This window comes from Pyrus communis, chromosome 13, assembly GCF_963583255.1.
Source record: "Pyrus communis chromosome 13, drPyrComm1.1, whole genome shotgun sequence".
In the NCBI taxonomy this organism is placed as follows: domain Eukaryota; kingdom Viridiplantae; phylum Streptophyta; class Magnoliopsida; order Rosales; family Rosaceae; genus Pyrus; species Pyrus communis.
Window position 1 is genome coordinate 19,322,065 of NC_084815.1, and position 27,882 is coordinate 19,349,946.

General features: G+C 35.7%; 3 protein-coding genes and 1 pseudogene across 3 annotated transcripts; all 4 read left to right on the top strand.

The window, feature by feature from the left end:
- Positions 1 to 2,255: 2,255 nt before the first annotated feature.
- On the top strand, positions 2,256 to 3,900 carry LOC137712308 (uncharacterized; annotated as a pseudogene).
- A 5,550-nt stretch (positions 3,901 to 9,450) lies between these two features.
- On the top strand, positions 9,451 to 12,605 carry LOC137713711 (floricaula/leafy homolog). The gene is made up of 3 exons (XM_068453051.1): positions 9,451 to 9,933; positions 10,969 to 11,372; positions 12,043 to 12,605. Exons 1-3 carry the CDS (start codon positions 9,477 to 9,479, stop codon positions 12,403 to 12,405), a joined length of 1,224 nt encoding a protein of 407 aa, XP_068309152.1. The 5' UTR covers positions 9,451 to 9,476; the 3' UTR covers positions 12,406 to 12,605.
- Positions 12,606 to 13,986: 1,381 nt separating this feature from the next.
- LOC137712309 (uncharacterized) lies at positions 13,987 to 16,041 on the top strand. The gene is made up of 4 exons (XM_068451410.1): positions 13,987 to 14,124; positions 14,219 to 14,347; positions 14,425 to 15,114; positions 15,730 to 16,041. The coding sequence occupies exons 1-4, from the start codon at positions 13,987 to 13,989 to the stop codon at positions 16,039 to 16,041; spliced, it is 1,269 nt and encodes a 422-aa protein (XP_068307511.1).
- Positions 16,042 to 20,905: 4,864 nt separating this feature from the next.
- Positions 20,906 to 26,118, top strand: LOC137713195 (E3 ubiquitin-protein ligase ORTHRUS 2-like). Its single transcript, XM_068452467.1, has 9 exons — positions 20,906 to 21,390; positions 22,558 to 23,090; positions 23,209 to 23,334; positions 23,554 to 23,656; positions 23,748 to 23,809; positions 23,884 to 23,986; positions 24,164 to 24,308; positions 24,548 to 24,762; positions 25,032 to 26,118. Exons 1-9 carry the CDS (start codon positions 20,953 to 20,955, stop codon positions 25,863 to 25,865), a joined length of 2,559 nt encoding a protein of 852 aa, XP_068308568.1. The 5' UTR covers positions 20,906 to 20,952; the 3' UTR covers positions 25,866 to 26,118.
- The last annotated feature ends 1,764 nt before the right edge of the window (positions 26,119 to 27,882 follow it).

Sequence of the window (27,882 nt, forward strand, 5' to 3'; positions counted from 1 at the left end):
TTTATTATTTAAAAACTACAACTTAAATTCAAATTCAAATCCAATAGTTAAGTACTGTAAAAAAAACTCCAACATAATTTATTATTTAAAAACAACAACTTAAATTAAATTCAAATTTTGTAAAATAGAAATTATAGGAAAAAAAATATAATTTAGAAAAAATATAAAACGAATTTTGTAAAATAGAAGTTATAGGAAGTTATAGAAAAAAAATAGAAGTTATAGGAAAAAAATTGTGCAAAAAAAATTTTAAAAAAAAATGTAAAAGAAATAAATAAAAAAATAACGGCTAGCTGACATCAGCTAGCCGTTGCATTTGAAATTTGGCCTAGAATTCATGTCGGTTATATCCAACAGGAATGCTAGAATTTCTAGCCCAGCCCAAGGTTGGCTGGATTGGGCCAGCCCTCTGGCCCTTTGGCCTTTTCAAATCCGTGGGGCCAACAAGCCATCTGGCCTAGCCCCCTATTGGAGACGATTTTCAAGCTATTTTCGGCCCTCTGGCCATCTGGACCATTCGGTTGGAGTTGGCCTTAGCTACCTCCATGTTGTACCTTCTCCCTCTATGTTCTCTCCATTTTACTCCCCAATCTCCAATGTTGTATGACAATCTCGGAAAGTTTTACTTTCTTCGCTAGCCTTCAATAATTATTTCTGCAAAAACAATTTAACTAATTCGAAAATCGTGTGCGCGTTTGATTATCAATATGATATGCATTTTCTAATAGAAAAACAATTAGGATCGTCTATTTAGTGATTTCTAATATGGTGATTTTTGCACATGTATAATTTTTTATAAATTAATCTATATTTTAAAGGCTTTTTAGCCAAAATGGTCCCTGAGATTTTCCACCATCCATTATTTTAGTCCTTCAGTTAAAAACTCCGTTAAGTGTCTCAAAGCTCTTGGCCGAAAGTTTGGGCAATTTTCAAAACTTCGTAACTTAATCGTTTCTTAACCAAATTCGACTCATATTATATCAAAATGAAGATAGGAAAGTGTAGAACAAGATTATACCTATTTGGAAGTCCAGCGGTTGCTGGAGATAGCCGAAAAATAGCCTGAAAGGTGACTAATCCACGGGAAAACTGGAAAACTCGCCGGAAACTGGGTAAAATTTAAACATTCATAACTTCTTCAATACTCAACGACATCGAGTGATTCAAAAACAAAAATCATACTTCTCAATGAGGAGAAGAGAATGGCACCTTTCTTGATAGCTAACTCGTCGTGGTTTGGCTGAAAAACAACTCGAAAATGGTTTATTAGTCTTGAGTTAGCAAATTTCGAGCCATTTTCCAGCTAAATCACGGCGAATTAACCATCGAGAAAGGTACCATTATCTTCTTCTCATTGAGAAGTATGATATTCATTTTTAAATCACTCAATTTCGTTGAGTATTGAAGAAGTTATGAACATTTAAAATTTATCCAGTTTTCGGCAAGTTTTCCAATTTTTTCGCGGACCAGTCACCTTTTAGGCTATCTTCCGGTTATCTCCGGCAACCATTGGACTTCCAAATAGGTATAATCTTGTTCTACACTTTTCCTATCTTCATTTTGATATATTATGGCTCGAATTTGGTTAAGAAATGATTGAGTTACGAAGCTTTGAAAATTGTCCAAACTTCCGGCCAAGAGCTCCGGGACACTTAACGGAGTTTTTAATGGAATGATCAAAATAATGGATGGTGGACAATCTCATGGACTATTTCTATTGATTTTCAATCTCAGTGACCAAAGTGATGTGTTATGCAAATCTCAGGGACTATTTTGGCTATAAAGCCTATTTTAAAAGATAAATTGTTCTGATGATCAAAACAAAAAGGAAAATAGTTGCTACCATCCATATAGCAATTATAGCGATTGAACAAATAGTTCGTTTAAAAGAAAGTTAAGTTTGCTGGTGATTTTCCAGCACAGAGAAAATAATACCTTAGTGGCAATCGCATTGCTGGCCCTTGCGAAGGCTTGGGCTAGCGGCATTCTCACCTTTCCTCCTCCTAGCCATTTCCCATTCTTCCTACGCCATCCACAGCAGCCTCTCCCCCCTCCCCCCCTTTCCTGCTTGCTTTTTTTTTTTTTTTCCGGTTTATCCTTCCTCTTTTTTTTTTTTCCTTCATCATTCAACTCAGCTTTCCTCTGAGTTTTTCTCAGATTTCCTTGCGTTTAGTCCCAATTTTCCTCTGAGCTATAAAACTCGTGAATATTTCTCAGCAGAACTATTTGCTAGCTATTTATTTATGCTCGAGGGCATGCAGGTAGTGTCTGAGATGGAGTGCAAGGAAACCATGAAAGATGAAGCAGAAGAAGCAGTGACACTGGTGAGAATTCGTCGTGTGAGAGAATTCGTCGAAGGCAAAGATCCATCGTCCAAGGTGCTGTCTTACCAGTGAAAACAATACTTGCATATTTTTTAATTAGTAAGAATCACGAAGTCTTGCAAAAAAGGGTGAAAACAGTAGTTCTAATTTCAAAAATGAAATTAATATATAGATAGTTTTTGGTTTATAACGTGATTGACTAGTGAGTTAATCACTTCTCACAATAAGGTTGAGTACAAAGCCAAAAATTGAAGGCACCGGTAAATTAGAAATTATTATTCCTTTCCTTGGAAGGATGGCTTGATTTACTTGAACCATGTCATGCTTTCTTTGCCTGTGCTGATCTTCGGGCGCATTGATCTTGTATTCTATAGTTTGCATAGTGGATTGCATAGCTGATTTTGGGAATGCGGTCTGTAATTGTGTGCAGGAAGTGGATGATCCGACGATAAGAAGGGTCCTGCGTGCTTGCAATTTGGATATAGAGCAGGCATCTGCAATGGTCCTCAAGTAATTGAAATGGAGACGCGATTTTGTTCCTAAAGGTTCTATTTCTGCTTCCGAGATTCCAAACCAAATTGCACAGAACAATATGTTTTTACCGGGATCAGACAAGAATGGATGCCCCATAGCAGTTATCCTTGGATATAGACACTTTCAAAACAGCCTCAAGGAATTCAAGCGTACGTTTCCACATTTTTTTCGAAATCTTCATACAATAAGTAACATTTCCTATGGCTCAGAAGAAATATGACGAGTCTTCCAAATCTAAAAGTTGTATATTTTTGTATGTACAGGTTTTGTAGTCTATGGTCTCGACAAGATATGTGCTAAGTAAGTTTTTCTGTCACTCAACCATGTTCCTAAGCGATTTCTTTTTCTTTTGGCCATTGCAAAGCTATGTAATGTAAGAGCGCAAGGATATGCAATGTGCGAAACATGCATAGTCCATAGACGATATGTTTTATGTGCTGAATTGAACTTCATGTGTCAGGATTCCGCTAGGACAGGAGAAGTTCATTGCCATAGGAGATCTCGAAGGCTGGGGATATTCAAACAGCGACCTTCAAGGTTACCTTGGAGCTCTTTCAATTTTGCAGGTATCTGTTCTGCTGCTTAGCATTACTTTTCTATGTACAAGATTAAACAAACTTGCTAGTCGTCTAATATATAAATAACTTCTACAGCGAAAGTGAAAACAAAAATATACCAGAAGGATAAAAATTGTCCCATAGCATCCATAACTGTCTACTAATCGTTGCAGGACTACTATCCCGAAAGGCTAGGGAAGATGTACATCGTCCATGCGCCTCTCATATTCATGAGGGTTTGGAAAATCGTTTACCCTTTTATCGACAACAAAACCAAGAAGAAGGTAAAATTAGCAATCTGCACAAGATGTTATTTAGCATGATTGTATACAGCATTTCATGCTTCAGAATTCAGATTATCTCGCTTCTCTGTGCAGATAGTATTCGTCGAAAACAAAATGCTGAAATCATCTCTGCTCGAAGAGATTGATGCGAGCCAGCTTCCCAAGATATACGGAGGCAAACTGCCGTTGGTTCCCGTCTAGGATGACAAATTGAAGAACCATGCCAAGAGGAAAAGTGAACAAATTAAAACTCATGCTTCTGCACAAATCTCATTAAGTTTGCAAATGTATTGATAATATACATATAAATCTGCTCTACAACATATGATTGTGTTTAAACTTGAAATTTAAAATAATGTTCAACTCTGCTCAATTTGTTAGAAGCTTTTTGGAGGTGTTAAAATATAAAACTGCGTGAATTTCGTGTGCTATAATTTCTTTGAGTACACATCTTGGAATTGTAACAATTAATAAATTACATAGTCTAAATTAGTAAATCGAGACAAATTAAATTACAAGATCGAAGTGGAATATTGTACATTTAACTTCTCTCCTCATACCCTTCTCTATTCTTTCTTAACTTATGAATTAAATAAATTAAAGATTAACGCATCAGGAGAAAACGAGCATGTGAAATCACTAGCTTAATACAATTCACAGAATTTTGTAGAAAACAATATAGATGAGCAAAAATTAAAGTGGATTACTGGGTCCATTTATCTCTATTTCTAGTTGAATAATAATGGAATGGGCTAGGGCTCATCCATCTGTCGTCGTGGGGCAGGTTCTATTGGAACCCAAATTTACTTGTGAGAGATAATTAAAAAATGAAGACTTTAGATTCGATCCCTAATTACTATCACTCTTTAACTAAAATTTTAATAGTATTTAATTTTTTATCAAAGTCCCATGACTATGAAAACCTCATTATATCAATATTAATATGTATATTTCTATACGTTTAACATTTATGAGATTTATAATATATATGTGGCGTATAAATCCTATATTTAAAGTCCCTCATTAAATTACAATGTAATAATATGAAACGGCCATAATAAAAAGTTTTCAAATTTTTTATTGAACAAATGAATAAAAACAATGTAATAATATGAAATCATAAATAGCAAATGAATGTATCCATGGTATTAAAAAATTGTAAATAAGCTATATAGTAATATACCCAAAAATTCATATGGATACATTATTTTGATTGAAATTTTATTATACCAAAATCTTAGACTTAAATTTTATTAATTTAAATACTTTGATTGAAAGACAAAATATTAAATTTTAGTATTAATTTCTTCCCATAATCTTACAAAAATTGATAATTTGTCTTAATTATCAGATTTTCTAGTTTATCACAAAATAAAATGTTTTATTTTATATTTTTAAATAAGGGTACATTTCAAATTGAGAAAGGGGTACATTTATAGATTTTACATTAATAAATTGGGTTCATTTTACATTAAAAAAGGGGTACATTTACACACAAAAAAAAGGATACATTTTACATATAAAAAAGTGGTACATTTATAAAGAATAATGGGTACATTATGAATAAATTATGCGTACAAATAAAGAATTAAAAAAAAAAAAAAAAAAAAAAAAAACTAGACTAATCATTTAAAGAAAAGGGCACAACAAGAAGTTAATATATGGGTACAACTTAAAACTAAAAAGAAATGTAGTACAAATTTAAAAAAGGGTTGCAAATTAAAATTGGGTATAAACTAAAAATAAAAATATGATACAAAGTATAACCATAAATATACATACATATATATATATATATCAAATGCAACGTTTCCAACACTAAATTAATATATTTTAGAAACTTAATTTAATTATGCTAATATGTAAATATTTTGTTATTGAAATAATGACATTCATTAAAACATAAGAACCTTCCTATAGTTCAAATTATGTTAAAATAAAATATTGCTGAAATAAAAAATTCTTTTTAAAATAAAGTCATAAAGAATTATTGTTTAAATAAATTGGTACAAAAATCTGAGAATAAATGGGCAAATTAAGTTGACCAGTAATCAATCTCCAAAAAATTTAAATGTGGTTACATCATACATGCATCGCATTTCAGATTGTTAAATACATGTGATATTAATTATTTAGAAGATGTGCAAAATGAATTAAGTCTCGCAAGAAGTTAGTCATAAAAATTTGGTATAAATTTGTGTTTAGTAAGAATCGAATATAAGACCTCTCACTTATAAGTGAAAAAAAAATATTATCAGACTATTGCATCGAAGTTTTGATTCAAATATAGAGTTTAGTGCAAAAATAATTACGTTAACATCAAATGTTATACTTGAATAATTTTCAAATCATATAACGTGTTATACTTGAAATTGCCGATAAATGAAGATGTAATCATATCTAATGAGTAGTGTCTTGGATCTTTAAAATCATGTGAAATAAAAGAATGGTGAAATGACACTTAGTATTACGGTCTAGTGTATTTCTCTTCATTTGTAAGGGAGAAGTCTTATGCTCGATTCTTGTTAAATGTAAATTTGAATCACATTATTGCTAGCCATTGTGAGACTTAGCCCACCCCCCCCCCCCCCCTCTTTTAAACCTACTTTAACATTTGGAGTAAAACTCAAATTTTAGGTTTTAAACCTACTCCAACTTGCTTCAATCCTTGGGCCAAATATGAGTTTTAACCAAAAATGAGTTTTTGGGGCAAATTTAACCCCCCCTCCCCAACTAGGTTAGTGCACTGACTCACTATATACGTGTATTTTTTTTCATTGTATATTATAAAATCATTGAATCCAACAGTTAGACCTAATATGATCAAATTCAACTAGAACATGTAAAATCATTAAAAAAATTCTTTCATGTGTTTCGTTATTTTTTCATAGTGTCGGTTTAGTGATTTTTCTATATTTATCATAATCTAAATATTTTTTTGTTAAAATCTTCATAAAATTAAGTTATGATAGTCTACATAATTTTTTAGTTTAAAAAAAAAGTTACTTAAAGAAAAAAATCATCATAAATTCGTTCTTTAATAATTTTGGCCTAATGATTTAACCTAGAATGATTGAAGTAGAAAAACTATTTCTAGGTTAAAATTTTTTTAATTTGTGTAAATAACATCCGTTGTTCAAAAAATTGGTGAATAAAAACTATGAGGAAAAATATAAAACATAAATAAATTTAAAAAGAATAAAAATGGTGGGTAAGGTGAGGTAAAAGGAAGAGTACTGTTAATGACTCAATGTGAGAAGGAGCGCTCCTCCTCCAGAGCCTGACAGCCTGAGTCACTGCTTTCTTTCGGTGTCATCCCAGAACCACCGTACACTACGTGTCAACCCTACAATGGCCCGTCCCATCCAACTACCTTCTGTTGCCCAAAAATATATATTATAATGTTAGAAATACTAATTTTTTTAAATTAAATTTACTAACAAAGTAATGTGGTTGTAGGTGATTAGATTATTACTTACGTGTTGATTAATGTGTTTATTTTTTATTGATGAAATATCATTTAATTTACAAATTTAGTTTAAAATTTTGACTTCCTAGCATAACTCTTAATATTATTCTCAAAAGTTGATAGAGGCAGTATCTTGTTACCAACGGGATTCTTTTCGGATTCTTTTGGTGAGGATCTGAAGTTCTGTAAATCGTGTCCGCTCATCGTACATTGTGTGGTTATTTTTTGTCAAATACTATTTATATTTAATTTTAAATAAAAATATTTAAAATAATTAAATTACACGATATACGATAAACTAATATAACTCACGAATTTCTGATATCTGACAAAAAAAAAATCCAATAAGGATCCGGATTCATCTTGTTAATGCCGATCGTAAATTTCTAATTTCTCTCCTCTGTTACATCACGCTTCATCATTCATCAATTCATCAGTAGTAGAAAAAAATTTCATCGTGATAGGAACACAAATAATACATCATGTGTTTTAATAAAAGTGGTGAAAATTTTTATTTTTTAAATTATTAACATTTCAGCACATATATTCCACCATTTATATAATGTCACGTAATGTATCATTTCGTGTACTGTTCACACTGAAAAATCTATTCTGGTAATAGCCCAGCTGGCAGTGTTCTCTGAGCCCCATCACATCCCCTCTTCTCCACGCGACACGCGTCCGGAATTGTTTCAACATCGTATTCGTCAGGCCACGGGTCGAGATGGGGAAGGGGAATAGGTAGGCGGAGCTACACCTGATCGTGACCCCGCTTTGATGGGGCATTGAAAGTACAAAAGCAGCCTTTCAGTTCTGAAGTAGCTGCCCAACTCTTGTACTTGCCCTGCCAAATTATTAATTTCATTTCTGCCATGGAAACAGTGAACCATATAATACAATGTGTACGTGTTATGAAATTACGGTTATGACCTCCATGCATGCTTGGCCTGGTGGAGCAATGAAAGGTTCAAGAATCTCAACAGAGATACGGTGGTTGTGTGTGTCACGCAGCCCTAGATCGACCGACGCGTGTGATGGATCTGATGATGATGCGATGGTAAAAATAACCATGTATTACACAAACACCAATCCTAATCTTAACATTCCATTTGACCAAAATTAGGGTTTTCGTTTTTTTTTTGCCATAACTAATTTCCCACACTCAATCCATATTTGTCAAGATCTTTTAACATTAATTCTCATACTAATATTATAAATATTGTGTTAAAAACATAAAATGAATATGTGAAATGTCTCACTTTTAAAAAAGTCCCCTTAAAAATATTTGTGTGTTTGAATCATGTCACATATTTTGGACATTTGGATGTTGTTAAGTAGGAGGCTAAAGCAGACAAGTAGCTAGACAACAACAAGCAAGCAAAGAAATGTTGGACAAGTTACTTCCTACTAGCACTTTGAGGAGATTTGGCTCTCCTTGGTCCTTTCACAAAAGGATTCATTCCTCTTTATAGGTGAATATATATATATATATATATATTTTTTTTTTTTTTTTCCCCAAAACTTACTATAAGATATATCATAATTTTTATCCTCTAAATCTGGCTCGTAGTTTTTTGACCAAAGATTTAATGACAAAAAACACTGGCGTATAGGCTACCTTGAAATATATTAAAAATACTTAACTTTTACCCTAAAGTCTAAGTATTGGTTTGGTACTGATGTGTTTTTATAAAAAGTAGGTATAAAAAAAACTGATCTCAAAAAGGTGTTTGGTAAACACTTAAAGAAAAATTTCAATAAGAAAACTCAAACCCTTTCTTGGTCCATTCTCTCTCACAAACTCCACTTCATTCAGCTTTACTCGTTGGGGTTTATGGTAGAATGACTCCATAAAAATTGTACGAACTTTTGAATAACTTGTTTTACATGTCCCACCATGTAATGCCGCTACTAAAATTACTAGCATGACCATGTAGAATCCAAGCTTAAGTTCGACCAGAACAAAAATCCAACCTTAAATTTCAACTCAAATCTATCACAGACATGCATAGATCTTCATAGGCTAGAGCTAAGAGACATAACAAGTTAAAAGCTCATTGGGTAGTGGGACCAACTGGATGGACCTTCAATATGATAGTTATTATTTGGTTGGGTTTGGAATTGTCAAGTTTGAATACAAGTATACGAACCCCGGTTTCTTAGTACTTCGGGAAACACTTGTACAAAACACAAGGGTAGTTTCGGAAGTATGAACAAAAATCGTCTTGCTTTTATGGGAACAGAACACTACAAGCTCCCCCAGAAAATAGTCTCCGTTCACATTGTGCTGTGTGGAGTTGTGGAAAATATGGATCCGGATGCCTTCTCTGCGAACTTGTTCAAGTGGGGCCTACGAGGCATGGTTGTGCCGACGAACCGGGTTCAGCTGGAAGCAGCCGTGCCACCAGCGGCGGCAGCTGCTGCTGCGGCGGCTGGTTGTACTTTGCGGCCGCCAGGTGAGCTTGGACTTGGAGGGCTTGAGGATTTGTTCCAGGCATATGGGGTCAGATACTACACGGCGGCAAAGATAGCGGAGCTTGGGTTTACTGTGAAGACCCTCTTGGACATGAAGGATGATGAGCTTGATGACATGATGAGCAGCCTCTCTCAGATATTCCGCTGGGAGTTGCTTGTTGGGGAGAGGTATGGTATCAAAGCTGCCGTCAGAGCCGAGCGTCGCCGCCTTGATGAGGAGGATTCTCGGCGGCGCAACCCTGTCTCTGGTGATACCACTACCAATGCCCTTGATGCTCTCTCCCAAGAAGGTACTATACCTATTTACATGAATATTCTGTTTTTTTTTTTTTTTGGTAATCATTTACATGAATATTCTTTACCTTTGTGTCTTAGATTAATTGTAGTAGGGTTTGTGAGTTAACCTAGGGTTTGATTACATTTTGATATAACTTTATTTTAAATGTAAATTAATAGTGTGACAATATAAGATCTTCCAATGGGTGATAAAAAGAACTGAAAATATGAGTAGACCTTTTGGAATTTAATTTTCTTTAACTAAAACTTATCATGGTAAATTTTTCTAACAAAAACCCAATGATTAGACTCCAATTAAACAAAATTCATAATTAAATTTGACTTGGCAAAATTTGTATTTTTGGATGTCTAAATTACCTTTAATTACACTTTGGGTCTCTCAGAAATCTTGACCATGATTGGCCGCGTTTTTTTAAGGACATAGTTGACCATGTGAATTCTTAAAGTTTGCAATTAGCTACAACTCATGTTAGTGACTCTAATGTATTTTTTTTGGTAGTTCAATATAAGTTTTTCAAACGAACACAACATGTTTATTAACTAGCCAAATTTAAGGGTTTGTACTATGTAGAAGTAAAGAAACTGTGAAAAAGGAGGTCAAAAGTCATAACTCATAACCATGAACACAAGTCATGAGGCACATGGCTTATTTTTTGTGAGAAATATAACGGTGTTAGGGTAAAATGATAAATTAATAATCTCATAAAGTTAATATGACAAATCGTTTAAAATTTTAGTTCATTGGATAAATTGAAACTATATATATAATAACATTTCAAAAAAAAAAAAAAATCCCAAAGAAAAGTATGATTCATGATTAAGGAGAAAAATAGGTTGTAAAACATTACTTTTGGCGTAATATAACATGCTCGATCGAGTGCATGAAAAAATCGAAACCATTGTTTTATATTTCGTAACATAACATGTCATATTGTGTGAAAATAATTACGATAGACTTTGATACTAGAGCACTAAGTTGTTATATGTGGATTGGGATATATATGATACGTGGTGCATGGGATGTGCAGGGCTGTCGGAGGAGCCGGTGCAACAAGAGAAGGAGATGGTGGGGAGCGGAGGAGGGGCGACGTGGGAGGTTGCGACGGCAGGGGAGAGGCGGAAGAAGCAGCGGAGGATGAAGAAGGGGCCATTTAAAAATTGTAGTGCTGGAGGGCGTCATAATAACGAGGGTGTGGACGACGAGGACGACAACGACATGGACGACATGACTGGGTATGGGAACGGCGGAGGAGGGGGAATGCTGGGAGAGAGACAGAGGGAGCACCCGTTCATTGTGACGGAGCCTGGGGAGGTGGCGCGTGGCAAAAAGAACGGCCTCGATTACCTCTTCCATCTCTACGAGCAATGCCGCGATTTCTTGATCCAGGTCCAGAACATTGCCAAGGAGCGCGGTGAAAAATGTCCCACCAAGGTACGAAGTTTACCCTTCTCCCTTTTACGTACGCTGATTTCTACTGTGCAAACTAACAGTAACTTCATCATGTTAGTCATTGATCTGTGGGCCCATTTCCTGTAGTACAATTAAAGGCTAGTAGGCCGTATTAAATTTCACCACAAATCTATATCTTTCAATCGAACTCAACATAAATATTATATTGTCGCGTTCATAGCAATTTTAGTTATATAGTTTCTACGTAGGCCTGATTTCGTTCATGTATTGCAAGTAGCATCGACATTGGTCCCTACAATTCGCAAATTACTGCAATTCAATGGCACCGGTCAAATTTTGTTGAATTCTTGTATGAAGTCTGTCAGTTTTACCCTTTTGTGTACCGTGCACATAACGAAAGTTGAGGTTGAGGGGTGTCCTCGAGTTGGAACAATTTGCAATCTACATGGACTAAATTAGATGAAATTAAACGCAGGTCTTTGTGAAAGCTACATGGATTAAAAACGTGTTTCGGGTAAATAGCTTAGTATTTAGTCCAAATTTTATTCTACTAATGATTTGAGTCTGATGATTCGATTATGATGTAATCAAATACGTGTTAAGAAAAATGTACGCAATTATAATCTGACCGGATTTAACAAAATGTATAATTTCGTTTTGCATTTGTTTACTCTACATATTATATATGCAGGTGACAAACCAAGTGTTTAGGTATGCCAAAAAGGCAGGGGCAAGCTACATCAACAAGCCAAAGATGCGGCACTACGTGCACTGCTACGCCCTGCATTGCTTGGATGAGGAGGCATCGAATGCGCTGAGGAGAGGTTTCAAGGAGAGAGGCGAAAATGTCGGGGCTTGGCGGCAGGCATGTTACAAGCCTCTTGTGGCCATTGCAGCAGGCCAAGGCTGGGACATTGATGCCATCTTCAATTCCCATTGCCGTCTCTCTATTTGGTATGTTCCCACGAAGCTTCGTCAGCTTTGTCACGCCGAGCGCAACAACGCCACTGCCTCTAGCTCTGCCTCCGGCGGCGGTGATCACCTGCCCTATTGAGCAAACGTTATGCGCTTCAATATAACTGATAAACCAGCTCTGCAGAGAGAGTTTGAGCAAACTAAGGAGTGAATTTTATGTAGTAGGCTAGAAGCCTAGAACAAATTTTTATCAATATTTTAGGATCCTGTTATGATCTACTATTTAAAAAAGCTAGCAATTATAAAAGTTTTTGCAATCGAACAACACTTGGCTGTTGAAAATTCAACAACCACTCCTACTTTTATCCAATTAGATTTGGACACATGTCCAAATAATTGAAATTATAAATACAAATTAGACACGTATTCAAATCTAATTGGTGAAAGCAGGAATGACGGCTGAATTTTTAGCAGCCAAGTATTGTTCTTTGCAATTTGCCACAAAGATAATGATAATGATAATCATTTTTTTTATTATTATTACGAGTGAAAGGGAAAGATCGATCTCCCCAGTCCACCTCAACGACAAAATTGAGGTTGCCCTTTCCAATCATTACAGATAAAGGCACAAGACTCTATGCTCAAGACTTTCGTAAAATTTCAATCTTTTCAATTAATAAACTACAAGTGATTCTTCATTTAACCTAACACAACCTACTGAACCTAGTAGATCTCTTCATCAAGTCTGCCAAAGCCCGCTTTGTGGAAGCTTGTTCACGGTATTGGATTGCGTAAATTATCAAATTTATAATGTATGTAGTTTCAAAAGGAGTTGAGTCGAAATCAGATAGAGTATCCCAACGTATGCTTACTTAATCTTAATGCACTTTTTTTTTCCTTTGATCATGAACATTTCAAGTTAGATTTTTGTTACATGGCAATGTTTTAATGTGGCATCTACATGGAGATGGTCATACCTTTTGTGAGTTTATTTCTATAGCCTTATTACGCTCTCAAGACTCAAGAATTGACACATACGCATTTATTCATACTTTCTCCTGGCAAGGTTTTGGTGTAACAATCTCTTTTAAGCATCATCCATAAATCAATGTGTTCTTTCATACGTGTCTGACAAGACAACTTCATTAATTGCTTCTGCATTGATACGATTGCTTTTTGATTTTACAAACAGAACTGGTGTTGTAAGCCATTTACATCAAAGCGTGATTGTGTAATCTAGAAGTAGTGTTAGACATGGACTAGACCGATGTACTATTGTATTCCTTGTAAGATTATGAAACCTAGAAGGACCGCACGATATACATAAAAAAATATTTGAACCATCTATATGTTGTCGCACCTTCTCTCTCTAAATTTATTCTAATTTTAAATATAATGTTTTTATATGATAATGTATTTACACTAACAGGTATGAGAATAAATTGATTTAAATTTGCTAATTATTGTGAACCGAAAATCTATTATCCAATTCATTTTGAAAGGAGCAGAATAAAACCCGATTCCGAGATTGAGCTGGGCCGGCTCACGGTCCAAAGAATAAGGCTGAACTCGTGTCAGTCAATCGGGCCTTGATCTTTATTACAGGCCTACTTACTTCAATAGAGACAAACGACTGCCCGTTTGGTAAACACCAAAACAGTGGCTTAAATTCAAAAGCCGCAAAAGCAATTCATTTCAGTGCGAAGATTCCCGCCAAAACATGGTTAGTCATCGGAGATCATCTGGGACGGCGACGCCGCAGCTCCGATCGAAATTCAGAAGATTCACGTGCGATCACGAACAGATGAAGATCGCATTCCACGATCTCAAATCTCAGATCCGAATCGGTCTCCTCCAAGTATCCACCTACCTAATTTCTCTCCCCAGTTTTCAAAACTTTCGCACCTATTTCTGAATTTAATGGAATTAAATTGCTATGTGTAATGATGGAGGCCGAAGAAGTCTTCGCATCGCTCGCAATTCCGTTGATGAAGCTTGTAGGTCTGAAGACGGCGGAGATGTCGATGGAGGGCCGGTTCTCCACCATCATCATCCAGACAGACACCGATTCTCTGCATCAGGTTTCAATTCCCAAACAATCGAATCGCCATTTTCTAATAAATCTGAATGAGAGGTCTATAGCTTAAATTATTTGCAGAATTTTGGATCCGACTCGGGGGAATTCGGATCATCGGATCGGAACCGCCGTTCAGCGAAGGAAGAAATCTACGCCGCTAAAGCCGCCGTGGCAGGGAGGCTCGTGATGGAGAAGCAAAAAGATCAGCTGGTTCAACTGGTCGGAATCCTGAAGCAAATCGAGACTCAAGTCAACGCTCGCCAGAGCCACATGGTCAAAACCCTCACTCACCGCCGTCTCTACATCCAGAAGTTCTTCGGCAGAGCCGTCGATTATCTATCCTCCGTTGACCGCGTTGACCACCGGACCTTCCAGATTGCAATCCTGAAGCTCCTCCGGGCGGTGTTTGACGAAGTGGGCGCCGTGCTGGGGTCAGTAGAGACCGATGTGGATGATCTTCTGGTGGATTTGGGTGAGCAGATGTGCGATCCGATGGTGGAGTACGTGGAGGGGGTTAAGGCTGATTTGAGTGAGGGGAGTTGCGTAAGGTTGGTGGGGTTGGTGAAGGAGATGGCTATGGAAGCGGGAGAGGCGAGGGTTGAGATGGAGGCAGCGAGGAGTAGGGCCGCGGTTGCAGAGGCTAAGAGAGTTGAGGCTTTGAGTAGGCTCCGGGAAGCAGAGAACAATGAGTGCAAGTTGAAGGAGTGCCTCAAGTTTTTGCCTGAGCCTCATAAGGCATCCACCAAAGTGAAGCCTGCTGCCCAACAGAAGGTAATCACCCTTCTCTTTCTTTCCATTTGACTGGTTGTTTGTAGATTCAATACTGGATGTATGTATTCTTGTAACACTGTTCTTACTAAGAGAAGTGAACCATGACCATTGCCATATCAGAAAACGTTATCTAATTTGGTTAATTGCTTAATGAAATTCTGCATTTTTGTCGTCCAATTTAATAGCATTGGAAAATTATGCCAGAATAATATTGCAGCTCCAGTTAAGAGACGTGAAGCATGACGAATGCCACTCTAGAAAGTGTTAGCTAATCCAGTTAATTGCTTAACGAATTACACATTTTCGTCATTTAGATTGGATAACTGGGAAGAATGCTAGAATGATTGATCATATTCATTACCGTATGTCTTTGATTGCATAATTATAGAATTGGCGCACCATTTAGTCATAATAATTGATGTAATAAGTACGTATCAACAACTACATCATATAACTACTTCATATAATTAGTCGAAGGATGTTTTGGGCATGCCCTTTGTTAGCATTTCACTGCCATCCACACGTCTTTGTTAGCAATTTGAATACCCTTATCCCTAATTTTCAAGATCAAGCAAAACACTGTGACATTGCCCCTCTGTTTATCTTGATGTGAAGTTTTTGAGCATGGAGAAGGAAAAAGCAAACGATGAGGTGCTGCTGTGGGAGATACTGGAAAAGAAGAGAGAGTACCACACACCACAGAGCCCATTTGGACCCAAAGAGCTTCTTTCCTTTGAGCCAAATAAAAAGCGCCAAAAATCAACCAAGGTAAAACCAGCAGCAGTAACTTCTACGGATTCACTGCGGTCAAATACAACGCGTTCGGATGCTCGGATTCCCTTGGGCTCATCTCCTTCGGCAACAATTCAGCGAGCTGCTTCTCTCAAGCTCAAGCAAATCAGCTCTCCGAAAATGCGTCGCGCTTGAAGGTATGGATTTTCCTGTTGGTTTCAGCATCAAATCAATGGCTAGGATTGCTTACCAAAAAACAAATCAATGGCTGGGATTTGCACTTGGCCATTGGGCATGCATAAAGCAAGAAAATATGTGTGTGCTGCTTTTGTCTGTTTAGAGCTTTTAGTAGGTCAGGCCAGGGGATTTAGGAGACATGATGATAGAGAACCAGACAAACTTTGGTGCTGCTGTGGTGTGATTTAAGAGCTTTTGGATTAAAAATGTTGGGGATGGCAATTTTATATTCTGACATGAATATTTTTATATAATCCCCACCATTTGATGATGGCGGAGTGCCGGAGTGGGGGGGTGCGTGGATCAAACCCACCGATTCCCTAGGTTTATAGGGAGTAGGACTATTAGTTTATTGATCTTGAGAATTCTCACGTGGAAATATCTTCCTTGCTGTTGAAGGATTTTGGTATGTCTTTTTGCGAGAGATTCTATCATACAATTGTTTGTGTATTTTTTTTATGGTTTTTCTCGTCACGTAATTTAGAGTTTTAGATAGATACGAATTTAAACTTGGATTAAGAAATTAATGTTGGACTTAGAAAGGTAATTCCAACATGTATATTTTTATATAATACCCACCATTGATGATGGAGAAGAGATTGTACCATACTGCTAAAGATTGTGGTATGTCTTTTTTTGCGAGATATTTTATCATACAATTGGTTGAATTTTTTTGTTATATATCTCTGATCGCGTGACGTTTAAATAATTACCAACATTGATGATAGGATAGCCATTATATCTTTATTAATTATGAGAATTGTCATGTGATTCTTTATGCTGCTGCTGGACTTTTGCATTGCCTTTACCAACTCATGTTTGCTTTGTTCCTTTTGTTTCCATTAATCTTTGTTTGCAGATTTGATGCAGAGGAAAACTTCACGATTCACTCTTCGATGTATAATGTGAGTTTTAATTCGTATAAAAAAAAGTTCAACTTACATGTATCAAGTAAATTTGGATTACTTCTCTCTTGTAAGACTATTTTTAATAATAAGAGTGTTTGAAAATACCTTAAAAAAAAACTCTTTATTAGAAATATATAATATGTACTTCTTTACTTGAAGACTTCTTGAAAGAAATGTATAGCAGTTGCTCATTCCAAATAAAACTTCTAATACATTTTTAAATTCATAAACACTTTTAACATTTCTAAAATATCATCATAATACTTGTGTAGCACTCCTTCAATAATCTTTTTGTATTTTAGAATTGATATTCATCACCTTGTATAATCGCACTATTTTACAAGGGGAAAAATTTAGCATTGTTCTCAACCTACGAGCTTCCTCGGACTTCTAATTTGGTTATGAACCCGAATAAGAAGAAATTTTCTTTTTTAAATACTACATAACATTTGCAAAATATTTACACTAAAGAATGAGGTGTTTAGGTAAGCTACGCAATGGCTAATCATATACTAATTTGATGTAAAACATGTCATTCACGGGCCTATAAAACTTACAATAGGAGAGAAATAGTACAACTAAACATCAATAATGCTATGTTGAAAAAATAAATAAATAAAACTTTAACGAAAAACTTATGGTATTGTTTACTTTAACGAAAAATCAAATTTTTACATTAAAAAATCAATTATGGTACTATTCACTTTACCCTTTATTTTGTCCTTATCGTTAAAATTCAATGTTTTCAAGCTATTTTTATTAGTTTTCCTATAAATAAAAAAAAGGTTTACTAATGAAAACTTGGATAAATAATAAATTAGAAATAAAAAACAAAAACAAAAAAGGAAGAAGTTACCTAGATTTGATAAGTAAATCTTTCTCTTCATGGCATGGAGAGATTTTTCAGTGTGATCGGAACATAGAGTGGTACACCACGAGTCACTATACAAATGATAAGATATCTATGTTAAAAATTAATAATTAAAAAAATAAAAAATTTCACCACTTATATAAGAACACGTGATGTATTGTGCCACCCGTACTCTGATCACAATGAAAATTTTATCCATGGCATGGTTGCATGAGTTCTTGGATTTGCGGTTATTTTCGACAAGGAAAATATTTACAAATGTTGTATGGTCATGCATTAGGGAAACAAATTAAACTACCTATTAATAAAATATATTAATAGATAGATTTTCAAATAAAGAGTTTTTTTTTTATTTGAAAATATATAATATATACTTCTTTACTTGAAAAAAAACTGTTTATTAGAAATATATAATATGTATTTTTTTACGTGGTGGCAATAAATAACGATGGATATACATGTGGATGCAAAAGGTAGATTTTCAAAATATATAAACTACCTATTAATAAAATTTTGTTTGTCAACTAAAACTTCATAAAATTACTATTCAAACCCTCTCATCAAAACTAAACGAAAAATAAAAATAAAAGTATTTTATTGTTTTTTACAAACCTCTAAACAACACCATATTTAAAAATAACAACTTGAGAAGGTTTTTCAAATTGTACAACACAAAGTGATATAAATATTTTTTATAAAAAATAATCCACTTAATTCCGTGTGTGGGCATACGACTAGCATTATTAAATTTAATTTTTTTTTATATTTTCTATCAATTTAAAAATGGTAAAATACCTTTTTAGTATTTAAAAAATGGTAAAATATCAACCAACTGACCAGCATTAATTGCCGCGTAGATTCAGGGATTTCAATGCCACTTTTTGGATATAAAAATCTAGACCTTTTTGGTGAGGCATTAAGCTTTTCCACAAGAAATAATTTACTAGCAGATAATGAAAAATAATATGCACATTTGATTTCCAATAATGCCCATGTCTAAACTTCGTAACTACTACCGTGCCATTTCAAAAATAATTCCCTTTATTTTCCTTTTATTGCTCAAGAACTTTGTACCCATACCTAAAGATTAAATCTAATCATGTAAAGGTTGTTTTGTTATGTGTTGCAAAATTCATCATATGTTTTCTCTTACATTTTTACTTTTTAACTGAAAAGATCACAACTTGTTTCCTCGTGATATCAAAGTCAGGTAGCGAATATACATTTTGGATTGAAAGATAACGTCACATACCATTGAAATCAGATATTTAGTTTTTTTGACAAGAGGTTGTAAACATTCACTAATCATTAGCGATAATTACAAATTTTTTGTTCTTTGGGATATGATGATATATGCCATAACAAACAAGTATTCAGTTACTTCGACAAGCGTTGTAAGCAACCACTAATCATTAACGATAATTACAAACTAGAAAACAAGTAATTCAATTAGTTCAACTATAGCTTGCTGGAAACTAGTAATCATGGGGGGCGTTATTCGCACACCTTTTTTACCTCCCAAACATACCCTATTAATTTCAATCATTTGATCATATTTGAATCATTCAATTTGACAATTGAAAATTGAGAAGTGTGTATAACGGTAAAAAGAAGTGTATAGATAATACCACCCTTAATCATTCGAGACAATGGATAATACCACCCTTAATTCGATTAAAGTTTGTAAGCAACCGTAATCATTGCTAATAACTGCAAACTTATTGTTTTTGAAAAATATTGATATGCCATAACAGTTACGTACTCTTTAGTTCGACCAGAGTTCATAAACAACCCTATTTATTTACAATAATTGCAAACTTGTGATTTCTCAGGAGATAATGACATATACCATAACAGACATGTATTCAAATAGTTCATCAGCAACCCTAATCATTCGCGATAACTGCAGACTTGTCATGCTTTGTTACATAAAGAAATTCGGAATCGACCAATATCATGCTTAGTTGTATCCACTACCTACTATAAACAATTCTTCTTGAACTAAAGATCTATCATATTTAACCTACTTACGTTACTAGAATATCTAACACACGTCACTGTTATGTGAACTATTCTCAATTACACATCTTCGTTGTTCATGTGCTGATTTAGTATGCATTTTGTTTCTTAAACACGTCAATAATGATATGTATGCTACACCAACTCACTTAATAATACCAACAAAAATTCATATATGTAAATTGAACTTGTGTATTTTTTTGTCATGGTAATTAGCTACGGACCTAAAAACCTAAAATGCTATAAAAAAAGTTAAAGGCCTAGGTTTCTCTATCGTTCGAGTGGACAAAAAGAGTCTAGTTTTTGTTATTAGAAATCATGATGGGTAGAGTTGTCATTCCAACACTAAAATATCACATACTAAGGATAAGAATAATGTTATTCACACAATTGCTTTTACTTTCCATGCACTCTTGCTAACTTTTGGTTATTTATTTTATTCAATTCATTCGATATCGATAGTCAACATTGAGATGACTGTGTGAAAAGTAAAAATAGATTTGTATCTAGCAGCTTAGCACTACCCTATACTAATCTAATTGTAATTCTTATTTTATTTTTGTAAAAGGTAATTTATTTTTATCTCTTATATATTTTTAGTAATTTTCGACCATCTAATTGAATAAATTGAAGAAGACAACACTACCCCTTTATTTTGTGGAGTAAAAGGAAAATTGTATTTTATCATTGCATACGGCCAGAAACGGCAAAACCGATGTGGCCACGATCAGACAAATGAGGCACACGCAACGTTCGAAAAGCGAGTCAAAAGCGGGATAGGCATTTGGCACCAAAATTTCAAAACCCATCAACCAAAACCCTTTCCGTTAACTCCCCCTTACGTGGACCACTCAAATTTCGTCAACACAGGGACTTCAGATACACTGCGGCACACCCGATTACCTCCCAAATTTCAAAACCTTTCCAAAAAATTTCAATAAACCCGCCGTCGCCCAAAAATCTCACCCCTATAAAGTCTGAGTCGTTTCCGATTCCACCACTCACTCAACGCCTTTCACTCCACATTGTCCTTACTCTCTTTCTCCGCCCTGTTATCGTGCGCACCCCTCAATGGCGCAAGTTAGCCAGCTTCCCTGCGACGGAGACGGCGTCTGCATGCTCTGCAAGGTGACTCCGACTGACGCCGAGAAGCTCACCTGCAAGACCTGCGTGACCCCCTGGCACGCTGCCTGCCTCTTGGCCAAGCCCGAGTCCCTGGCCGCCACTCTCCAGTGGGAGTGCCCCGACTGCACATCAATCTCCGGCGACGCTCCGGCGCACGTCCCCGCCGTGAACGCCGGCGTGGACGGCGGTCTGGTGGCGGCGATCCGGGAGATCGAGAACGACGCGACCCTGACGGAGCAGGAGAAGGCGAGGAGGAGGCAGGAGCTGATGAGCGGGAAGGCGACGGTGGAGGAGGAGAAGAAGGGGGCGAAGGACGTCTTGGATGTGCTCGGTGGGATTTTCAACTGCGTCTTCTGTATGCAGTTACCGGATAGGCCTGTTACGGTTGGTCTTCTTCCTTTTTTGATTAATTTATTTCGAATTTTTAACTTTTTTTTGTGATTTTTTTTTAATGCTTTAAGATGTTGGCGTATTTGGATGGTGATAGTGCAGGTTTGGTTCTTCTGTGCCTGTATTTTTTTGGGAATACCGTTTTGCGTTGATTTTTTTGAAATTTGTTGTCGTTTTGCCCTCACATTCTCCCCCTGTTTCTTGAATGCATTTCTGTTTTTCTTCCATGGAAATTCTGTTTTCAGAGTTCATCAATCTTTAATTTTTCTGGGTATTAGTTGGTATTAATTTAATTTTTAAATTTATTTATATAATTCTATTTGCTTGTGATTACTTTTTTCTCAAACAAAGTTGGATTTTTTGCTTCAAAGATAAGATTTTTAACTATTTATGATGGTGGGTGAGAGTCCTGATTCATTAATTGTAATCATATAATCTCTTCAACTTCTTCAACAGGTTTAGTTGGGTTCTTAAATAAACCCAGACGTATAATTGATTAGTGGATTTAATACAGTGTTCTTCGATATTTTTCAGCTTTTGGTGTTCCCATTTAAAAATTTCTTTATGGTTTCACCCAAAAAAATTAATGGTTGGTTGGTTTGGTAACGCACCCCTTGTTTTCTTTGCTTTTTGTTCACTCTGATCCTGAATTTCGGGTTTTGTGGTCCCATCACCTTCCTTTGATGACGCTTTACCCTTTTTGTCTTTGTGTGTGTGTAAATTGGTTAATTTCTTTAATTGTTTGCATCTGAGTTTTCAATCCTATTACATCATCTGCATATTCATGTCTTTACAGGGTTTATGATTATCTACATTGTTTAGTTTACTAATATTCTAATTAATTTATCATTTGTATTTAATCTTATTGATTGGATGCATTGATAGTTTTGTTGGTCCACATAGTTTACCATGTTCATGTATTAGCCTATGTTTAAGGTGATCAGTCCAACAGTTATGAGTAAACTAGGAAACTCCTTGAATAGGTAAATGGATTGGAAAATTTTGGCTTTTGAGATATTTCGTGTTTCAGGCTTTGAATTTAGCGTGCTTTCACATTGTTGGTGACCTTGCTTCTGAGGTGTTGGAGGATTGTTAGTAGGTTGCTGTACTGATATAGATAGATTATGTTAATAATGGCATGTTGTGTGCTCTTAAATCCAGACACCATGTGGACACAATTTTTGCCTGAAGTGCTTCCAGAAATGGGTTGGACAAGGGAAGCGTATTTGTGGAAAATGCCGTGGTCAAATTCCTCCCAAGATGGCAAGTAACCCCCGAATCAACTCTTCACTTGTATCTTGCATACGTACGGCTAAGTTGTCAAAAGCAAATGCAAACGGGGGGCCTGCTCGGGTTTATCATTATGTACAAAATCAAGACAGGCCGGACAAGGCATTCACTACAGAACGTGCACAGAAGACTGGAAAAGCTAATGCTTCAAGTGGCAAGATATTTGTCACGATTCCAGCAGATCACTTTGGACCCATTCCTGCTGAAAATGATCCAGAGAGAAATCAAGGTGTTCTGGTTGGTGAGTGCTGGGAGGATAGGCTTGAATGTAGACAATGGGGTGCACATTTTCCCCATGTTGCTGGTATAGCTGGGCAGTCTGATCATGGTGCACAGTCAGTTGTGCTTTCAGGAGGCTACCTTGATGATGAGGATCATGGAGAGTGGTTCTTATATACTGGAAGGTTTGTCATTGGATTGACCACTTAAACTGCGCCTTCTATTCCATCTCTCTTCAAAAAAAAATTGATTTTTTTACTTTATGTATATTTGCTGCCTTGTTTACATGGATATATATTGCAGTGGTGGAAGGGATTTGAGCGGTAATAAGCGAACAAACAAGGAGCAGTCTTTTGACCAGACATTTGACAAATATAACAAGGCTCTCCGACTCAGTTGCCTGAAAGGTTATCCTGTGCGGGTGGTAAGGTAATTGCAATGTTCCAAACTCCCTCTCTAATATCCACAACTTATTGTTCTATTTATGTCTTTTGTACATTTGTAGTTAGATATACCATGTGAAGACTATCAGTTTAAATTTTGTTACAATAATTTCCCTTGAGCATAATGTGTTCAAGATTTCTAATATCTGGGTGTTCTGCATCATGATTAATTTTTTGTATATGTTGCCTTCGAATTGGTAATTAGGTCTCACAAGGAGAAGCGTTCCTCATATGCCCCTGCTGATAAAGGTGTTCGGTATGATGGATGCTACAGAATAGAAAAATGTTGGCTTAAGGTTGGAGTCCAGGTAAATATGTGCTATCCCAAATGATGGCATCGCTTCATGGGTTTCTATACTTTCCTGAAAAGATTTACTGATAGTGTTTTTGTTTATCTAGGGGTTCAAAGTCTGCCGGTATCTTTTTGTCAGATGTGATAATGAACCAGCGCCATGGACGAGGTTTGATTTAGTTTCTTTTATTCATGCCCTCTTCTGTAGACCTCTTTACTATTTCTTTCCAACTTGAACTGCAGTGATGAGCATGGGGATCGACCTAGACCTTTACCTGATATTCCTGAGCTGAAGGCAGCAAAAGATATAACAGTGAGGAAAGAAAGCCCATCTTGGGACTTTGATGTAAGTTATTCTATTTTTTAAAACTGGATTTGGAATGTTTTGTTTTACTGCTTTTCAGTCTTTTGGGGAACATAATGCACCTGGATAGAGTGTAGTCACTGAATACCTAAGAGTTTGTCATTGCGCTCTGATATTGTTATAGGAGATTTTCTAAACTATGCTGTACAATGTTATCAGGAAAAAGATGGTCGCTGGACATGGATGAAGCAACCACCTCCCAGCAAAAAACCTATTCTAGCATTCTGTCCTGAAGCTCAAAGGAAGACAACGAAAGCAATCAAGAAAGCACAAAAAATGACTGTACGACAGAAGCTCTTGAAAGGTCTCTCTCTTTCTCTCTCTCTCTCTCCCCCCTTGACTACACTCAAATCAGTATTATTTTATCTTCCTTTGGTCTGACACGTAATCAAAATTGGAAACTACTTGGACTGCTGTTATGGATTTGGTAAGGAGGTTGGAGATACTTCGAAAGCAAAATATTGGTACAGACTTAAAATTAATCTAAACTCTGCCAACAGGTTATATCATTTCATGCTAATGTATATTTGTCTTTGTCTGCAGAATTCAGCTGCCAAATTTGTCGGGAGGTGATGACTGCACCAGTAACCACACCTTGTGTTCATCACTTTTGCAAGTCATGCTTAGAAGGTGCTTTTGTTGGCAAGAGTTTTGTGACAGAAAGAAGCAGAGGTGGACGGTCTCTCCGAGCCCAAAAGAATGTGATGAAATGCCCTGCCTGCCCGATGGATATCTCTGATTTTCTGAAGAATCCTCAGGTTTGTTGTTACTTGGGCCTTTTTCTTTTTGTTTCATGGGAATGTAAGATTATTTTTCCTTTCATTTTCCCCCTTTCTGATTGATGAGAAGATGGAAGTGACAGTATGATCTGCTTTTGATTAATCCTGAAATAATAGACTGCTTGTAGGTAGAATGTTCTTTTGATTTTCCTCTTTTATCTTCTCAGAAATGAATGAAACATTACCTTATTGAAGTGTTAACTCCTTGGCAAATTTGTTTACTGTATCTTGTGGGATTAACCTAACAGGTGAATACAGAGATAAAGGATATGATCGAGTCACTAAAAGCTCAGAATGAAAAGGAAGAGAAGGTGGATCCAACTGAGGAGTCAAGTGATGAAGAGGATGAGGATCCAAATGAGGTGTTAAGTGAAGATGATTCTGACAATGAAACTGCTGATCCTGTGTCTGACGAAGCAAGAGTGAATGGCAACGGGCAGACTTCACGAACAAAGTCGCCCACAAGGAGTCCCAAACGTCTGAAGGTTGATGCTGGTAATTCCTCATCAAAGACTCATGATGATGGGGAGGCAAAGGAAATTTTTGGTGCCCTGACTGATGGTTCGAAGGGAGATCCTAAAGAGAGCAAATCTGATGCTCCTGTTGCAAAGCATGGGAGGAAACCTGCTGCTCAGGGCGGTGCTGGAGCAAAGACCCGAGGAAGAAAGAGGACTAAGGAGGAAGCACCGGGTGATGAAGAAGGAAAATCTTCACCATCAAGTTCTCTACAGGTGCAATCTGATGAGGATCCAAAAGAGAGCGAGAAGCCAGCTGCAAAGTGTGGGAGGAAGCCTGCCAGTCAAGATGGTACTGGAGCGAAGACCAGAGGAAGAAAGAAGGCTCAGGAGAAAGAAGCATCGGGAAATGAAGAAGGAAATGGCTCACAGTCAAGTCCTCAGCAGGTGCAATCTGTTGAGGATCCAAAAGAGAACAAAAAGCCAGCTGCAAAGCGTGGGAGGAAGGCTGCTGGCGAGGGTGGTGCTGGAGCAAAGAAGGCTCAGGAGGAAGAAGCAATGGATGTTGATGATGGAAATGTTTCACCATCAAGCCCTCTGCACGTGAAAGCCGATGATTTGGAGTGATCGGTTGACTTGTGCTGCAAGTAATGTTGAACTTCTAAGTGGTATTTTGGTGATGGTTCTTGGGAGAAGTGGGATAGTTACAGCAGCATACAAACTTATATTTTGGAAGTGCTTAAGTGTGTATAGACAGGCTGCTTTGCATTTGCTTTTAGTTTTATGAACTTATCGGGCAATGCTTGCCCATAGTTGGTTCCATCCTGTCCCAATGTAGGTAACTTTGGTGGTTATCAAGTTCTTTGGTTACATTTTTTTAGCCTCATTCGTTTGCTTTGGTTCTTTACAATTTTTTTAATCTCCTTTCTGGTGCATGATAGTTGGGTTATTTGAAAAGAAATTGTTATTAGCATTTCAAAAATTTTATTCTACATTTCTTATAAGCGTATTTTTCTTTCTAATTATAGAAAGTTTGGAGTGTCAAATGAGATTTTTGGAATGTTAATAACAATTTTCATTTGAAATTACTACGAAAATAACATGTTTATTTTATTAAAAAAGGAGATCACCTTGATGTAATGACAATTTACTTTTTTGAGAACCAGAAAAACTTAAAAGTATTTCAACATTTCTTTAGTCATTATTGTGGGCCTTCAAAATTGGCCAAATTTTTTATTTTTTTTTAATTCTTGACTTGACTTGAAATCAAAACCTATTTTTGTATTCTTGAATTTTGAGATCTGAAAAATTCGGTTCAGGATAAGGATCAACTTTTATAGGCCATTATTTTGGGATCAGCAGTTGAGATTGGGATTGGGATTTTGGTTCAAGTTTCGAACCAACCCAGTCTTATGTGTACTTCAAATTTTTTATATTTAAAAAGAAAAATATTCTTATGAGAAGTGGATAATTAAATTTTTTAAGTGCTAATAATAATTTTTTTTGTGTAAAAGGTTTTAATGAAAGTCAAATTCTTTTTGTGATCTTTGTGGTGATACCCTATTTTTAAATTGACTATCGTGGGAAAAAGCTATTAATCATAATGATGTGGTGAAGTTCATTATCAATCACAGTCCAAATTGGATTTTTCCTCGTTCGTTTGTCATATGTAGGGGCCAAAATGTCATTTTAGTTTCCATTGGTTGCATCAACCAATCATAAAGCACCACATTGACATAAATTTTTTATTTTTAAAACTTTGAGAACTACAAATAAAAAATAAAAAAAATTACAAGGTTTATATTATCAAACTAGCCGTCATCAGGCATATACCACTTTCTCACCTCAAGAAGGCCAAGAATCCAAAATCAAGATTTGAAAGATCACAAAGTACCTCACCACATCTAGATTAATTATTATGCAAACACTGAATTTGGTTGGTTAATCAATTATCATGTGAACACTCTTATATTGTTGTTGATGCTTAAAAAAAAATAGATTATTAAAAATGAAAAGGAAAAAAAAAAATGGAATGACCCTTTTACTCTTGTATGTGGATGGATTTTGGTCGAAATTTCGATTTGGATTACGATTGATAATGAACTTTACTACAAGGTAGGATTAATAGTTTTTTTCAGCACAGGGGTCGACTTAAAAGTAGTGTCTTATCACAGGGATCACGAAAAAAAATTTGGCCTTTAATGAAATATTTTATGGAAGATGTTTTTAAGGGTAATTTGTATTAAATTTATATATTTTAAAGGTAGTTACTTGGTTACTCATTCTTTGTTTTCTATTTATGTGTATTTTTGTTTTTTTCTAGATTAATTAAGTGTGTTTTTTCTAATAATTAAAAAATGTAGTGCTATTTACATACTTATTTGTACCTTGTACACACTCTTCTTCATTTCTGACTGTCAGATCAAAAGAATTCAAGAAAATCAATGAAAAAGAATTAACAAGAATAGGTATGAAATGAAAATGGATATGTGGATAGCACTTTTTGTTTTTTTTGTTTTTAATAATTAAAATAGTATTCTAACGTGCTTTTACTCATGTTCTTACTGAAGCCCAACCCGGTATTTAGGCCCAATCCAGTTTCTTTCTTTTTGTAGTTGGCTTCTTTCCCAAGGCGTACGACCTT

Excerpts from the sequence above, each read along its gene's own strand:
- LOC137713711 (XM_068453051.1), top strand. The coding sequence starts at position 9,477 with ATGGATCCGGATGCCTTCTCTGCGAACTTGTTCAAGTGGGGCCTACGA. Across the intron at positions 9,934-10,968 it reads TGATGCTCTCTCCCAAGAAG|GGCTGTCGGAGGAGCCGGTG; the intron begins GTACTATACCTA and ends TGGGATGTGCAG. Across the intron at positions 11,373-12,042 it reads GTGAAAAATGTCCCACCAAG|GTGACAAACCAAGTGTTTAG; the intron begins GTACGAAGTTTA and ends TTATATATGCAG.
- LOC137712309 (XM_068451410.1), top strand. The coding sequence starts at position 13,987 with ATGGTTAGTCATCGGAGATCATCTGGGACGGCGACGCCGCAGCTCCGA. Across the intron at positions 14,125-14,218 it reads TCCGAATCGGTCTCCTCCAA|GCCGAAGAAGTCTTCGCATC; the intron begins GTATCCACCTAC and ends GTAATGATGGAG. Across the intron at positions 14,348-14,424 it reads ACACCGATTCTCTGCATCAG|AATTTTGGATCCGACTCGGG; the intron begins GTTTCAATTCCC and ends AATTATTTGCAG.
- LOC137713195 (XM_068452467.1), top strand. The coding sequence starts at position 20,953 with ATGGCGCAAGTTAGCCAGCTTCCCTGCGACGGAGACGGCGTCTGCATG. Across the intron at positions 23,335-23,553 it reads TATCCTGTGCGGGTGGTAAG|GTCTCACAAGGAGAAGCGTT; the intron begins GTAATTGCAATG and ends ATTGGTAATTAG. Across the intron at positions 24,309-24,547 it reads ACGACAGAAGCTCTTGAAAG|AATTCAGCTGCCAAATTTGT; the intron begins GTCTCTCTCTTT and ends CTTTGTCTGCAG.